The sequence below is a fragment of the Mauremys mutica genome, chromosome 1 (assembly GCF_020497125.1).
Source record: "Mauremys mutica isolate MM-2020 ecotype Southern chromosome 1, ASM2049712v1, whole genome shotgun sequence".
NCBI lineage: Eukaryota > Metazoa > Chordata > Testudines > Geoemydidae > Mauremys > Mauremys mutica.
In genome coordinates this window covers 257,820,415-257,838,067 of record NC_059072.1, presented here as the reverse complement: position 1 = coordinate 257,838,067, position 17,653 = coordinate 257,820,415, and the positions used below count along the sequence as shown (strand labels likewise).

Below are 17,653 nucleotides of genomic sequence, written 5' to 3'. Positions count from 1 at the left end.
GGGCGAGCCGGTCTCCTCGCAAAGGATTTCCTCTTGGGTGGCGGCATATATTCGAACATGCTATGAGCTTGCTCATGTACCACCTAGTCGCCTGACGGCCCACTCTACAAGAGCGCAAGCCTCGTCTGCCGCCTTTCTGGCCCATGTTCCCATCCAGGACATCTGTAGAGCGGCCACCTGGTCCTCTGTCCACACCTTCGCTTCCCACTACGCGTTGGTGCAGCAATCAAGAGATGATGCAGCCTTCGGCTCCGCAGTTTTACACTCTGCCACGTCTCACTCCGACCCCACCGCCTAGGTAAGGCTTGGGAATCACCTACATGGAATGCATAGGAGCAATCACTCGAAGAAGAAAAGACGGTTACTCACCGTAGTAACTGGTGTTCTTCGAGATGTGTTGCTCCTATCCATTCCAGACCCGCCCTCCTTCCCCACTGTCGGAGTAGCCGGCAAGAAGGAACTGAGGAGCGGTCGGGCCGGCTGGGCTATATGACAGACGCCATAGCGGCGCCACTCCAGGGGGCACCCAGCCGGCCCGCCGGAGTTGCTGGGGTAAAAAAGTTCCGGAGAGCCGTGCACGCGCGGCGCGCACACCTACATGGAATGGATAGGAGCAACACATCTCGAAGAACACCAGTTACTACGGTGAGTAACCGTCTTTTAATAAGTATCACTTATACTTTATCCAGATCAAACTTAAACCAGCTAGCTTTCATCCTGGTCACTGCCAGATGTTGGAGGAGCAGGGAGAGGACTGTGTCTGGGTCAGATAAAAAGGAGATGTAAAGCTGAGTGCCATCATAGTGATGACATGTTAAGCCATACCACCTCACAGTCGCACCTCATTGCTTTACATAGACATTGAACCAAAGGAATTATATGACTGAACTTTACAGATTTCCATAGCTGAAAACCTTCAGGAGCAGAAGAGTAGTTACTCAGTATCAACCTGTAAGATTGTTCTGAAATGAGCGTGCAGAACCATTGTAAGGGAAATCTGTCCATCTCTCCTAGGAATTGCAAATGGGTCAACAGCACCTTATGATCACTGGTTCGACATCTGCCATGATAGTATCAATCAGGAAGTCTGGTATCTATGAGTTGCTCTTAGGAGTTAGATTTCAGAGTGGTAGCCGTATTAGTCTTTATCAGCAAAAACAATGAGGAGTCCTCCTGGCAACTTAGAGACTAACAAATTTATTTGGGAATAAGCTTTCGTGGGCTAAAACCCACTTCATCAGCTGCATGGAGTGAAAAACACAGAAAGCAGTATAAATATTACAGCACATGAAAAGATGGGAGTTGCCTTACCAAGTGGGGGGGGGTCAGTGCTAATGAGGCCAATTCAGTTAAGGTGGAAGTGGCCTATTCTCAACAGTTGACAAGAAGGGGTGAATATCAAGAGAGGGAAACTTACTTTTGTAGTGCTAACGAGGCCAATGCAATCAAGGTGGACGTCACCCATTTCCAACAGTTGACAAGAAGGTGTGAGTATCAGCAGAGGGAAAATTACTTTTTGTAGTGACCCATCCATTCCAGTCTTTATTCAGGCCTAATTTGATGGTGTCCAGTTTGAAAATTAATTCCAGTTCTGCACTTTCTAGTTGAAGTCTGTTTTTGAAGTTTTTTGTTGTTGAAGAATTGCCACTTTTAAGTCTTGAGTGTCCAGGGAGATTGAAGTGCTCTCCTACTGGTTTTTGAATGTTACAATTCTTGATGTCTGATTTGTGTTTATTCTTTTGTGTAGAGATGGTACGGTTAGGCCAATATACATATCAGAGGGACATTGCTGGCACATGATGACATATATCACATTGGTAGATGTGCAGGTGAACAAGCCCCTATGGTGTGGCTGCTGTGGTTAGGTCCTATGATGGTGTCTCTTGAATAGATATGCGGACAGAGTTGACAATGAGATTTGTTGCAGGGATTGGTTCCTGGGTTAGTGTTTTTGTTGTGTGGTGTGTAGTTGCTGGTGAGTATTTGCTTCAGGTTGGGGGGCTGTCCTTCAGGATAGGTTGTAGATCCTTGATGATGTGCTGGAGAGGTTTTAGTTGGGAGATGTAGGTGATGGCTAGTGGCGTCCTATCCTGTACAGGACAGGCCCAACAAAGAAAGTAACAGAACACCACTAGCCATCACCTACAGCCCCCTACTAAAACCTCTCCCAGAGCATCATCAAGGATCTACAACCCATCCTGAAGGACGATCCCTCATTCTCAGAGACCTTTGGAGACAGGCCTGCCCTCTCTTACAGACATCCAAACCATCAGGGTCTTGTACACCTGCACAGCTACCAAAGTGATATATGCCACCAGAAATCTCAAGGGACACATATTAAAAAGGAAGAATTTTCTTTCTCAATAGTCCTTATTTTACTTTACTTTTTTTTAGGATTGCTCAACAATATTGATACTTAGACAATGTAAATATTGAGCCTTTCAATGAGAAGTAAAACCAATATCACTATATAGGAATATTGGCTCTAGAGACTTTCTTTCAATAAGTAAGGTGCGTGCTTCTATATTACCAGGCCATGTTTAATGAAGGTAAGAAAGCAGTGCTTTGTAAACTTTGTAAACATGAGGGAACAGATCCTTCTATTTTGCTTTGGAAATCTCTGTTATGATTAATTTAAGAAAAGTAATTTTGCTGGAATTAGTATGATTGACAGCTAAGCAAGAAAAATATGTCCCAACCCTCTCCTGGGGGGAAAAGTCTTAGAGTGGGATAAGGATACACACACATACATGTAGTGAAATAATGTATAGCCAACTATAAAATATTATTTTAATTAGTGTATTACATTGTCTGTTGAAATTTAAGTTACCAAAAATGGGCAAAAAGTTAACAAAGATAATTACTGGATTTCATAATCAAATCCATTTTTCCAGCTCTACAGTGTGTTGACAAGAAGACAGACTTAAGGACCAGTGTGGGGATGCAGTTATTCTGATGTAGCCCCTTGTAGCCAGACTAGGTGGCTCTTATTAAAATGGAAAAAAACCTAGTCTGATTTATGTAGTGTGACTGCACTGCATGTGGGTGCAGAGAGAGAGAGAGAGAGAGATGACCTCATTGAGGACACAAGGGCCAGGAATCTCAAGTAGAGCTGATCACATTCTTTTGACAAAACTTTTTTTTCTGTCAACATGTTTCATGGAAATGTGTCAGTTTGGACAATTTTTTTGTCAAGATAGCCAATATCCCAATGGTTAGGGCACACTTCTCGGATGTGGAAGAAACAGTTTCCACACTGGAACGAATACTACTTTCAGAACCTCAATTTTTTTTGTGAAACAAAATTATTATTTTCTGGCCAGCTGTATCCTCTGAAGATATACTGTGCCAGTCAGGCTAGAAGCTGGATTGGGATAAGGCTTAGTGGTTTTCAGGTGTGTCCAAATATAAGTGCAAGATGATTTAGTTAAAACTATGCTGCTCAAGACAGCACACCCCATTCATGTCACCTTTGTCCTTGGGGATTTCTGGAGATGAGGTACAGCAATGGTCCTTGGGTAGGATGCCTCAGATGATGATATGCCAGTCATTACTATGGCTAATTGTTTTAGGGACCTACCACCCTGCTGGGGTTAAGGAAGTCATGGAACTCTCTTGTTCATCAGGAGGAAAATCTCACAGGCAGTGACAAGGCTCTGTCTAATAGTATTAACATAGGACTTGAGGAGAGGGAGCCTGATGGGTTACATAGGGGTGAAGCAAGGAAAGCAGGCCCTGGGTATTGCTCTGAGAGGAAGTTACATGGAAAGGTATTAGGGAGAGGTGAAGAATTATTTTATCTAATTTATCTGTCTTGAAATTTATAGAGGCAGGGTGGGTGAGGTATATCTTTTATTAGACCAACTTCTGTTGGTGAATGAAACAAGGTTTTGATCTTACACAAAGCTCTTCTTCAGGTCTAGGAAAGATACTTAGAGTGTCACAGCTAACTACAAGGTGGAACAAATTGTTAAGCACAAAGAGTTAACACATGTTGCAAGAGACTATTCAAGGTGAAGTGAGCTGCTGACACCTCTGCAGTCTGAGGAGAAAGGAGGGTTACAAGTTGTTGTAATGAGCCCTAAATCCAGTGCCTTTTTGAGTCCATGATTTTAAACTCTCAGACTTGTTTTTTGAATATATTGTGCAAGTTTCCTTTTGAGGACAAGGACCAAGAGATTAGATATGGAGTGACATCTTCATCATCTGGACCCATGGGAAGGAGACTCTGGAAAAATTCCACCACGATTTCAACAGCTTCCACCCCTCCATCAACCTCAGCCTGGACCAATCTACACGGGAGGTCCATTTCCTAGACACCACGGTGCTAATAAGTGATGGTCACATTAACACCATGCTATACCGAAAACCTACCGACCGCTATGCCTACCTTCATGCCTCCAGCTTCCATCCCGGACACACCACAAGATCCATTGTCTTCAGCCAAGCACTGAGGTACAACCGTATCTGCTCTAACCCCGCAGACAGAGACCAAAACCTAGAAAATCTCCACCAAGCATTCTCAAAACTACAGTACCCGCACGAGGAAATAAGGAAACAGATCAACAGAGCCAGACGTGTACCCAGAAGCCTCCTACTGCAAGACAAACCCAAGAAAGAAACCAACAGGACTCCACTGGCCATCACATACAGTCCCCAGCTAAAGCCCCTCCAACGCATCATCAGGGATCTACAACCCATCCTGGACAATGATCCCACACTTTCACAGGCCTTGGGTGGCAGGCCAGTCCTCGCCCACAGACAACCTGCCAACCTGAAGCATATTCTCACCAGTAACTGCACACCGCACCATAGTAACTTTAGCTCAGGAACCAATCCATGCAACAAACCTCGATGCCAACTCTGCCCACATATCTACACCAGCAACACCATCACAGGACCTAACCAGATCAGCCACACCATCACCGGTTCATTCACCTGCACATCCACCAATGTAATATATGCCATCATATGCCAGCAATGCCCTTCTGCTATGTACATCAGCCAAACTGGACAGTCTCTAAGGAAAAGGATAAACGGACACAAATCAGATATTAGGAATGGCAATATACAAAAACCTGTAAGAGAACACTTCAACCTCCCTGGCCACACAATAGCAGATCTTAAGGTGGCCATCCTCCAGCAAAAAAACTTTAGGACCAGACTTCTAAGAGAAACTGCTGAGCTTCAGTTCATTTGCAAATTTGACACCATCAGTTTAGGATTAAACAAAGACTGTGACTGGCTTGCCAACTACAGAACCAGTTTCTCCTCCCTTGGTTTTCACACCTCAACTGCTAGAACAGGGTCTCATCCTCCCTGATTGATCTAACCTCGTTATCTCTAGCTTGCTTCTTGCTTGCTTATATTCACCTGCCCCTGGAAATTTCCACTCTTGCATCCGACGAAGTGGGCATTCACCCACGAAAGCTCATGCTGCAAAACGTCTGTTAGTCTATAAGGTGCCACAGGATTCTTTGCTGCTAGATATGGAGTGATTGTTTTGTGAAAAGTGTTCACCTACGGGTGATATGGTGTTTTTGTCGTTATCATTTTTCTATGTGAGTTCATTCATGAGTGTAGTGTTTGTTTCATTTCATCTACATAACTGTTCTTCGGGCATTTAGAGCAGTGGATGAGGTACACCACATGTTTTGATAGTCTTGCATAGGACCCATGGATTTTGAAAGGTGTGTTGTAGGGGGTATTGATCATCACAGTAGTGGAGATATATCTACAAGTTTTGCATCTGTTGTTCTGGCAGGGTCTGGTGCTACTTTTGAGTTGTGTGTTCTGGTCTGTGGGGATCTTGCTTCTGATGATAAGCTCGGCAAGATTGGGGGTTATTTGAAGGCCAGAAGAGGGGGTTCGGAAAAGATTTCTTTCAGGATGGGGTCCCCATTTAATATGGGTTGTAATTGTTAATGATAGCCCATATGGGTTCCAGTGTAGGGTGGTAGGTGACAACAAGAGGTGTGTGGTCAATGGTTGTTTTTTTTTCTTATATTGAAGCAGGTTCTCTCAAGGTATTTGGGTGGCCTGTTCCATGATATGATCTACTTCTCTGGTGAAGTCTCTTTGTTAAGGGAAGGTGGTTTTAAATGTATTAAGGTATATATCCCAGACTTTCTCCTTGGAGAAGATTCTGTGGCATCTGAGTGCCTGGCTATAGACAACAGATTTCTTGTTTGGAGTGATTACTGGATCTGTGAAGGTAGGTGTGTTGATTATATATAGTTGTCTGTAGGATTCCATTGTTGAAAACCCTAGCAACAGGGTGTATTTTAGACAATCTTGTATGTAGTTAACAGAGGGAAACACATGGGAGAACCCATCTTTTTGCAAATACTATAAAGGTAAATTGATGGATGTTTGCCAATCCACAAATAACAAAGGCATTCTGGTGTTCATCCAACTTTCAAATGTGTTTACTAAAACGATAACATGCTAAGTATTTAAGAGAATATACAGTGTTTTCAAGGAAGATGATAGATGTTCCTTTCGAAAATGACTATGGTCCAAATTCTGCCCTCTATTAGGTGTGTGTAACTCTCCCTGGGTTTAATTTAGACCCATGCTGTTTGCTATTATAACTTGTGAATAAATGCAAAGTATAAAGATTAGGGATGATTCATCTATTGGTGATCCTCTTGAAAATGCAGAGTACAAGGCTGGTGTATCTCTGCTTAAACGGAGACTTGAATCATGAGTATATGAGACTGAAGCTTACATTTTTTAAGCAAAAAGTTAAAATGGGTTGCATTATTAGAAATGTAGCCAGTGATATTTCTTTTTCTTGGTGAAGAAATTTCCTCATATGCTAATCAATCTCATGATAACCTCTCCCACCCAACAAAGTCAGTCTAGTCTAGATTTATTATGCATCTCTCTGCCCTATCATTTGAGAATATAGTCAGTCTTGCGATGATCAGTAGAGTTAATGCTACTATTGAACTACTACTCCTCAGAAATGAATGGGAACTTTTGGGGTATGACATCTGAGGAAAGCTTTTAAAAATGCCTTGCCTGCCTCTGAGGAAGGCTCAGAATGTCAGAAAAGATGTTGATAAGTCTGTTGTTTTATTAAATGTAAGAGGTTTTTGGGGAGTGGGTTGAGGTACGGAGGTGCTGTTTTGAAATTTAGGGACAGATCCTCACCTGGTGTGAATGGATGCTGCTGAATTGACTTCAGTGGAATTACACCAATTGAGAATTTAGCATTTTATACTTTATTTTTTTGGCTTAACTACCTGATATACATATTTGATTAATGGGGATGATATGCACTGCGGACAAGTAGCTTTATGTGAGCACCCTCATATATAGAGAGAGGAGATGTCTGTTCTGCTGAAGCCCAAATGTTGATCCTGGAAACAAAGCTCAAGTAAGAGGGACAGCTGTTGAATTGTGGAGGTAGCCTGCTGTGTCCCACACTTTCAAATATTTTGGTACGTGCAAATAGCCACCCCGAAGAATGTTCAAAGTTATCTGAATGCCTAGTGGCTTGGGCAATTGAACTGGGCAGATTAAGGCAGGGTACACAAATTGGAGGAAGATATTCACACATCAACTCCTCATTGACTGCTCTTTGGTCTGTGCACCTTTGAAGCAGACAGCACACAGTGTAAGAATCCCCAAATAAAAATTTGAGACAGACAGACAGGTTTTTCTGAGGAGTACACAACTGGTGTAGGGAAAGAGGATAGTGAGGATTAGGGGATAGGAGAGACAGGGTGCAGGAGATGAAAGGATTAGAGATCCATAAAGCAGGGTTTAGAGTGACGGTTTTCACTGGGGGAATTGGGAGTCGGAAGAGGCTGCAGTAGCCCAGCTAACTGAGCTGGATGCATCCTGAGGCAACTCAGGGGAAGGATAGTGAAGTAAAGAGGTCAAGGCTCTGAGCAGAGATGACCTTTCCTTCCTCTCAGGCTATATGATCCTCAGAGGACCTTCCTTGTCTCTCCTGAGCCATAGGTCATACAGAGATACAGGCTTACCCCTGAATCAATCCAGTACCTCTAGGATGTGATGACATGAAGGAAGCTGTGGAGGCTGACCTGGAGCAATAATGTCCTCTGTTCCAGCCAGAGTATTGGCATCCCTGCCACTTGGCGTCGATGCTCTTGTGTCTTTTCCGAGGACCATCAGGGACACTATTGGCATCAGTGAAGCCTATTTGTAAGGGTATGACTACACTGCATTTTAAAACCCACAGCAATGAGTGTCAGAGCCCGGATCTATAGACTTGGGCTTGCAGGGCTCACTCTGTGACACTAAAAGCATCTGGGTAGACATTTGGACTTGGGCTCTGAAGCCTAGGGAAGGTTGGTTTCAAAGCCCAAGCTCCACCCTGAGCTGCTACACTGCTGTTTATAGTGCCTGAGCACGAGACTCACACGCCCAAGTCTGTAGACCTGGGCTCTGAGACTTGCTGCTGCAGGTTTTAAAATACAGTGTAGATGCTAAACCCTAAAAGGGCTTCCTAAATCGAAGAGCCCAAGGGTTAAAGACGAGCTTCTCTATGGGTAGGCAGACCCAGCATTAAATTATTCAGGAATTCTACATTATGGTGAACTTACCCTGTGTATGGTTCACACTTCCCTCTGAGGAGACCGATAGCAGGAAATGCAACCTATAGAAATCAAAAGCACACCTGTGCTATGAGTATGATAGCTGTATGAGTATGATAGCACCAGGGTTTATGGGTTTGGTAGCTAGATATCTGGCGACATATCACAACCCCTACATCCTACCATTGCCCCCATTAACAGTTACTTGGTTTATACCCTGAGCCCACAGCTTCTGTTTTACGTTGGCACATACAGCTGTTGGGTGCTTGCCTGGCAGTATGTCTACAAGGGTTTGGGGGCTTTTCTTTTGTTTGTTTTTTTTATAATGGTGTTGTCAATGTCTAGATCTTGCAGTTGAGCTTCCTTGTCTGCACTGTCACTAGTACCAGCCTAAAATCTTGTAGGCTTGGGTAATCTCTAACAGTGGCTGAAAATGATATTTTACATGGCTCACTAGATGTCCAAGTGCCATTAGCATATATAAGTTGAGACTTTTCCTATGCTAATATGCATCCATTTGGCATTTCCACTCTACACTGAGCACACAGGAAATAGGTACAGATGTTTTGGAAAAATCCTGCTGAAAAATGAATGCTTGGGCAACTGGGTGCATCCAAACACCTGCCCATTCCCACTAGCTGCCCATCTCACGTCTGAGTTATCAGATGGGCTCCTGAATGTTTGAAAATGTTGGTCTTAGTGTAAACAAGCAAAACATTTTTGGACTTATTTTATTCTATATTTAAATGGTGGCTGTCGAAACTGCTTAGAGCTATGGAATATTAACAATCCCTGTGCAGGATGGCTCATGGGGTAGGGTGCTGATGAGGTAGTCAAAGTCAGTGCAGTTTATCACAAGGCTTTATCATGTATGTGATGTGCTTATGTACACCATACTATCTTGTAGTGTGTGGAGTACTTGCATCCTAGAACAAAACTTATATGGACAGGAGAAATACATTTTCCACTTGCTTGAATATCTGTAACCTGTCCTATCTTATTGTTTCAGTGACCAGGTATTTGAAATTGGAATATTGGATATCTTTGGGTTTGAGGAATTTCAAAAGAATACATATGAACAGGTAAGTTGCTTTATTTTGCTGGATTGGTTGCAAGTATAAATGCTGTTTATCTGATACACTTTTATTTTTTTGAGACAAAACAAGCATTTGCCCCAACTGAAAACAATGTCACATGCAGGAGAAAAATGTTGCTCTTAAAATAAATTTTTCCCATTCTGCCATCGTGGCTCTGAATTAAAATTCAGGCTTTGCAGAGTTATTAATCATTTTAAAAGAATCTAGTAAACATCTAACATAATTGCTTGGGAGAACAATAGTATCTGCTTTAAAAATATTTTCAGAGTACTTCTTGTTGTCTAGTTTCTTGCTTATAGAACTGATACTTCAAGTAGGTCAGTGAGTGGGAGGATAGTAGCCTGGATTAGAAGTAAGATCAAGAGGTCTGCAGATGCTTTGGGTAAAGAATAGAATGAAAATATCACATTATGTTCAGTGCTATTATTGGCAGATTCACCTCTGTATGACATTACAGCATGTGACTTTTTTAAAAAGTTGAATTAAAACCATTGAAAAGAAATTAATCTAGCATTCTGAATGCTTAAAAATCCATTTAAAACCAAAAACCTTGTGAAAATTGTACAACTACGTGTTCACCTTTTAGCATCACGTATTGGATCCAAAGATTTTCAGAACTGAATGTTTTACAAAACATAATGACCTCTGCCCGCAGAACTGAAAGAAAATGTCTATTATTGTTCAGTTGTTCATTGTGTACTGCAGCAGCAAAAGAAAATTAAAGAAGTAGCAGGAAGGGAAGTGACTTTAGTAGCAACAAAAGCCAAAAGGTTTATTATGCTGTGAAATTAGTGGAAATGTAGAGGTTGCTCTCTTCCCCCAGTAAATTCTTTATTTTATGGGTGGCTCAACTTTCTCTCCAGCTCTCTCTTTGATTCCCTCCAATTTGGCTTCTGACCAGTTCATACTCTCCTCCTCCCTCCCTGGTCAGCAATCTCTTCTGGCCAACATGTTTGAACCATGACTCAACCTGCTCCCCACCCTTCCCCACCTCAAGATGACATCTTTGGGCTCAGTATGCCTCGGGGAGTTATTAGGAAACAGTTCCTGAGCTTCTCTAGAAGCAGGGATTACAACTCCCCCTAATCCTTGTGCAGACTGCACAAGAAGAGGGGTCCTTCTTACTCCCTTTCATCCCCTCCACTCACTTCACACCTGCTTAAGGGCTAAGCAGAATCCAGCCCTTAACCTTTATCTGTAAGCACAGCCCATAATATCAAGTCAAAGGGACACTTGAGGTATTCAAACTGAAAGGAGACAGAATTTTAAAGAGATTCTAATAAACATCAGGGATACATTAATTAAACAGTCTGTATATTAATTTATAATATCTAAATATTCCAAACTATTGCTTTTCCTACACAATACACACACTTCAGTCATATGAGAATCGGAAACTCCTTGTAGTTTTTCAACCCAAGTAGTGATTTGTAGGTGTTGTATGTTTTGCTTTGTATATAATAGACATAACTTGTACAAATCATACTGGCACACAGGGACCCAAATAATTTATTCACTAAATATATACTCCAGGCAAGCCTGAGATACATATGCTCTGCTTCCCCAGATAGATACTGACAGCTTCTAAAACACACACCATAGTGACTGCTACTGGGAGGCCATAAACGATTTTAAAGGGATACTGTCCTAATCTTGTTCACTATAGTAAGTGTTAAAATCACTGAGACATCATTATTGCAAGAGAGCACTGGGTCTTGGGGTGCAAGCACACATCCCAATGTGCCTTACAGCTCTTGAATCCTTTAAGATCAGGGATTGCTGGGAGTTGTAGTAGACAGGACTCATGATGGCAGGTCAGCTGACAAAGTATCATGTGACTGTCAGCTGGAGAGTATAAGAAAGGAAGGCTTCTGGGTTGGTCTTGAGAAGATGAGGGTTGAGAAAATACTCTGAGGGAAATCCCTCTCTGTGGACTGGGTAGAAGCCCTCGGGGTTAGCTAGGAAAGACTATCTAGTAGGAAGTGTGTGTTCTCTACTTATCCAGCTTGTGGAAAGTGGAGCAGGCATCTGTTACCCACTGTTTTGTGTTATTTTGTATTTTCTGTCTGTTATTAAAACTGGCTCTGAGAAAAGAGATGTGGAACTGAAACTGAGAGTTTGGACTTTGTTTTGACAATCCTTGTTGGTGATCCACTTACAGTTATAGGCTCACAACCAGTTATGCATTATACAATGACAGTATTGCTGTTTGAATCAATCTCCAGCTTCTTTATGCTACATAGTAATTTATGCTTCTGCAAATACTAACTTCTTATATAAAAATCTAGACATTAAAGCAGTAAGCAATTCAAGTAGTTATTTTAAAAGACACGGACCAGATCTTCCTGTCTGATTGTACAGTGGGGTCTTGATCCTGATTGGAGCCACTGGCCATGACAACAAGATGCAATCCAATTTACAGATTTGTTCATTAGCAGGCTAATTACTTGCCTTCAAAGGATCATCTTCTCTGAGATCAGGGGAAATGTTCTGAAAATTATTTGTGGACTCCCTGTCAACTCTACTATTTTTCTGGTCTGAGAAAAAGTGGGAAAATAGCTATTCATCATGCCTCTAACTATTAGCTTCTAGGATCTTAGCCCACATTAGAAGACTCACATCCAGGTAAAAATTAATTATTGTAATTACCTCCAACTAGGATTTTTTAAATCAGACTTCACCATTTTCTGTGGTGTTTAGATGTTGCTTGTACTTATTAGAACTGGGAGCACTGGCTGTGGGAGTCCAAAAGGACAGGAAACAGGAAGGAGAGGGGAGGAGTTAAGGAGGCAGAGTGAGAGTTACAGAGAGTGCAGAAGCAGCCTGGTAAAGAGGTTTCCACTTTAAAAATAAAGTCCTGCTGAAGTTTGTTAGTACTTTGCCTGATTGCTACAATACTCTCCCAGTTTCTTGATACCACAAAGAATCTTATTTTGGTTTAGTTCCAGGATTAGGATGCATGCCAGAGGAGAGAGGTCAGTACTTCCGCTACATTCATAACTTGAAGGACACACCGTTGTGCTGTGCCTTTGTCAGGCTATTTCTACTTTCAGAGTGTGCCAGAGAAGAAGGGAGACCCTTTCTTCCTCCTAGTTGACTTTCATACTTGTAATCATGTAGCAGTTTCAGTTCTCGGGTATCTAAGCTACAGTCCCTACAGAATCCGGGAAATGGTTTTGGTTTCAGGCAAATGTTTTAGTCCAGAGCTAGTCAGCACAAGCAGTGAAACTACAGTTCTAATTTCCATACATCCTTGGACTATATTTCTCAGATTTAGTAAAAGGTTTTTTTCAAACCATTTTTTCTTACTTTTCGCATTTTCCAATGTTGTAGTATAATGGTTGGAGCACCCCCTCCTTGTGAACCTTTCAGACAAACCAACATGACCAGAGGTCTCCTGAGGAGGAAGAAGTCTCTGTCTCCAGTGTCCACTGAGGCGGACTCCAGACAACTAGTTAATTGTCCCTTCCCTCAGGGAGCCTGGAGGTGTTTACCCCTGAAATATTCTAAAACAAAAGCACACTCAATACTGGGCCTCCCACCAGTCTTCCCACTCTGCCATTTCCATCAGGCAGGCATGGTTCCTAAACAGTCTCTTGTTTGTGCAACACTCACTTCTTGGGCTCTAAGTGCACCTCCCCAGTGGCTGCTCTGGCCAGCAGGCCTGTCTCTCCTTAATTCTGCAGGCAAAGCTTCCTCCGGACAGAGCTCCATTCTCCTTCATGGCCAGTCAGCCCAGCTCTCTCCTTGGGGAGGTGGTGGAAGGAGGTCAGAAGCTCCCATCAGTGTTGGAGGGTCTTTGTGAAAGTGCAGCAGTGGCACAGCTGCACTGCTGTAGCACTATATATTAAGACAAGCCCTTAGGCATGTGCCACACTCTCACTCCACACAACAGGGATGGGGGAGGAAGAGCCCACTTTATAAATCTGAGCCCAATGGTAAGAACACTAACCTGGGATGTAGGAAACCTGGGTTCAATTCCACCTTTTATCAATAGTCATTGGCACAAGGGGATTGCATCATGGATCTTCCCCCCCACACACACACACAGGTGACCTAGCCACCAGGTTACAGAGTCATTCTCGCTATCGCTCTTGTTCTCTGTCCCAGTGACTTTAATTATTTAATCCACAGTGAAACAGCTTCAACAGGAGAGATTGAGTGGAGCTGCACATTGGAATATTCCGTAGCTCAGAGTTAGAGCACACTCTTGAGAACTGAGAGATCCTTGTTCAAATCCTTGCTCCCCCTCAGGCAGAGTGGGGAGCTGAACCCAGGTCTCCCAGATGCCAGGTGGGTACTAGAACCACTGGGCTAAAAGTTCTAAGGTGGGTGTCACACTCTCTGGAGTGGTTCATGAGTGTGTATGCCAACCTCAGGGCAGACTGCCAAAGAACAGGGCACAATCCTCAAACTGGTTGTGTTCTATAATTAGCTTTCACCAACCAACTAACAACTGTGAACTCCTAAAGCCTGCCAGATCAGGACCTCCACAACACCTATTTTCCCTGGTGTGCGGATCGCTCTGGGGCTTAGAGAGGAGATAGGCATCTGGACCCCGAGAGTGGGGCAGCAGTGTGCATGCACAAAGGCATGGAGCAGGAGTTTTGTGGATTGCAGTGGAACCTAAAACTGGGACTTAGGCCCTTAGGTCTGGAGGTTAGGCTCCTAAGTCCCTTTGTTTATCTGGTCCTTAGTGAATTAATTGCTTACACTCACCACAAACTGATCAATGAATTTCCTCAATTAAAATTTGATTCTATCCATCAGAACAATTAAGCATGTTTGTAACTCTTTGCACGTGAGCAGTCCATTAGGCAAGATATTTACCTCTGCACTGGCCCCTTTGCACTGAGTCAAAGGGCTGGAGACTCATAAAGGAGCTCTAAAAGCCTTCAATCCAGCAGGGGATTCTCCACTGGGGAGGAAACGTGAGCAGCTGTGAGGCTGTTTTCCATGGACCTCCTAATAAGCCCTGCCGTAGGGGGTGCTCTGGGGGTGGGACTGCGGGCTGAAGGGATGGGGCCACTGCAAGAAGCACTGAGATTATGGGCAGTGCTGTGGCCCATAGGGAGCTAGTGAGAGGCCATTGTAACTTAGCGTAGTTTAGGATCAGGAGGGTGCAAAAATGGCTTAAAAGAATGTAAATTGGTTCTGTTCTTTTCCTGTTTCTCAAGAGCGAAGCCCATATAAGCTTGTAGTGAGGTGTGAGGTTAGATTACACTAAACATGTGTAGGCTGTCTGTTGTTTTGAAGTCATTTTCACTAGTAGTTTGTTCCTTTTGCTTATAAATATACTTGTTTTTAAGAAGGCTGTCAGTCATTAGATCGCTGGTCACAGGCTCCTCAAAGGGAAGAAACACAAGTGTCCAGTCAGCCTTGTACAGTAATAAGTATAGATCAGTGATTCTCAGCCTATTTACCATTGTGGGCCGCATCCAATACTACCTGTATGGCCCTGAGGATGTTACATGTGCCACAGCTCTGTGCTGATTGAACCGCAAACAACCAGCAGGCCACAGGTTGAGAAGCACTGGTATAGATGGACTGCTGTACCCAGATCCTGGTCCAAGAGTGGGAGAATTGCAAAATTCCACCCCTGGGGGCTCAAAGTCTAACACATAAAGGGGTGCACTCAGAGATCTGAAGGAGGGCAGAGGTGCAGTCAGCCCTGTCTGGGATAAAAATGCAAACATGAGTCAAGTTTGTTATGTTTAGAACACAGCAGATTAGACAATAACACTTGCTCAGTGAGAAGCAGTTTGGGATTTGTCTTCCAGCTTTGAGTAGCAAGTCAGGGAGATGTTCAGAGGTTGATTTTACATTCAGGACAAGGGAGAGAACAGTAGCAATTTTCAAATGGCTTCGTGAAACAATCATAAGTTTTGTACTTAAGGTATTGAAATCTGACCTCAGAAAACATAGTCTTGATTCTGCTCTCACATGAGTTCTACATCAGGGAAACTCTATTGAATTTGGACAATTATGAATACTGGTGGAAGAATCAGGCCCTTATCAATGTCTGCTGAGACGGCTCTCCTGATTATTTGAAGACAAATTTATCCCAAGCTTCCAAGTGTCAGATGAAATCTTTGGGTAACTGAGGCTCTACTACACATAAAATCCACGTATGCCTATATCTGTCTCTAGGTCTGTGGAGGCTGTAGAAGGATAAAAAGAATAACACCAACACAGATTTTAAAGGTATTATCACAGGGAGCATTTAATCATTACTGTCCCTCACTGCAAAGTAGCCCACTTTTTCATTTACGTGTTCTTTAAATTGAATTTAACCTAGTTTAAAACAGTATAAAAATAATTCTGGGGAACTTAACCTTTTGCTTCTCATTACTGTAAGAAAATGCCTTTGCCTCAGTATGTGTTTGCTTGTTTTTATGAAAAATATGTAACTCTTTCCAAAAAAGTTTAACGTACTCCAATTGTCCAAATCTGCCAGATTGAGAACATTTACAATTATTTTGATTTCTCTCATTTTTAAAAGAGACCAATGGGACTTTCAATCTAACTGTTTTTATGTTAAAAGTGACAATATGTTACTAAATCATATATAAAATGTAAGCAGCTATTATAAAACAGGTTTGAAGATGCATTGTATGTCTCTGGAAAAGGGAGCAAGATAATTTTGGTCAGATAACATGTTCACTCCATGGAATGTGTTGAATGAGAAGCCACTAAAGTGTTGAAATGCCGAAGACAAACAATGAATTAGTCTAGTGATAGTTAATGAACAAATGAACAGGCTAATAGATGCCAGGGAACTGGGAAAAGAAACTTAATTATCTCCACACCAAAAGCTTGATAACTTCTGAAAACAAGACAATTAAAACTTGGCACTAACTAGGAGATGAGTTTTACAGATCACATAAAAGAAGAATGCTTCAATGTTAAAATCAGTATTGGGTATGCTGTTTAACTTGTATTTGTTTAGCATCAATAGTTTAAATACATAATCTTTGCAATAGTAGGTCAAGTCATTCTTTCTGGAACAACGTTAGCAAAACAGTGTACATAAATAACTAAGAGTAACTGCAGTAGAGGTTGATAGTAAAAAAACATTGCACCACAAGTTCAAAACTTGATAGTGTAATAATAGTGCAAGAAGACACAGGCTAAGAGCATTAATGCTCATTGAAAATTAAATTTCCAATACAAATCAAGAGAATCATGGAATAATTTGCCCTATAAACTTAAAAACTCCTTTAAAAATGTCCCAATGCATGTTTTTAGCTTATATGGTCATGTGACCCTCTCTGTCAGTATCAGTAGTCTGGCAATAATAGTAGTAGCACTTTTAGATGAATCTCATTTTTCTTTCACTTTCTATGGTTTGTCCTTTTATGTTCTGTTCTATTCTGTTTTCATTTTACTCCTCCTAAATATTGGAGGTATCCACTTTTGCCCTGAGGGTGTTTAATATGATCTTATTTATTATGCATGCTACCCCCAAAAGTCCCAGTTAAGAGTGAGGCCTAACTGTGCTAGAAGCTGTACAAGCACATAGGCAGATATTCTCCTTGCCCAAAAGAGTGTGAAATCCAATTAAAGAGAAGACACATCCAATGAATATAAGAAGCAGTGGGAGGGAGGGAGGCTGAGGTTATCAGTTATTTATGCCATTTTCCCAAATATTTGTTTCCTGCAATGTTGACAAGAAGCCCCAAAAGTTTCAGAAGAACCAGTCATGGTGCTCCAAGAGTAAAAGCAGCAAAGAGTTCTGTGTCACCTTATAGACTAACAGACGTATTGGAGCATGAGCTTTCATGGGTGAATGCCCACTTCGTCGGATGCATGACATCTATTGTCGGATGCTTTCGTGGGTGAATACCCACTTCGTTGGATGCATGTCATGCATCCAACGAAGTGGGTATTCACCCACGAAAGCTCATGCTCCAATATGTCTGTTAGTCTATAAGGTGCCACAAAACTGTTTGCTGCTTTTTCTGATCCAGACTAACACGGCTACCC

At 42.3% G+C, this 17,653-nt stretch overlaps 1 protein-coding gene across 1 annotated transcript in view; it reads left to right on the top strand.

The window, feature by feature from the left end:
- The window catches only part of MYO16 (myosin XVI), a 459,803-nt gene that overhangs the window by 299,633 nt on the left and 142,517 nt on the right, over nt 1-17,653 (top strand). The window contains exon 22 of the mRNA XM_045008050.1: nt 9,580-9,652. Within this exon, the coding sequence (XP_044863985.1) occupies nt 9,580-9,652 (73 nt within the window). The remainder of the gene's footprint in view (nt 1-9,579; nt 9,653-17,653) is intronic.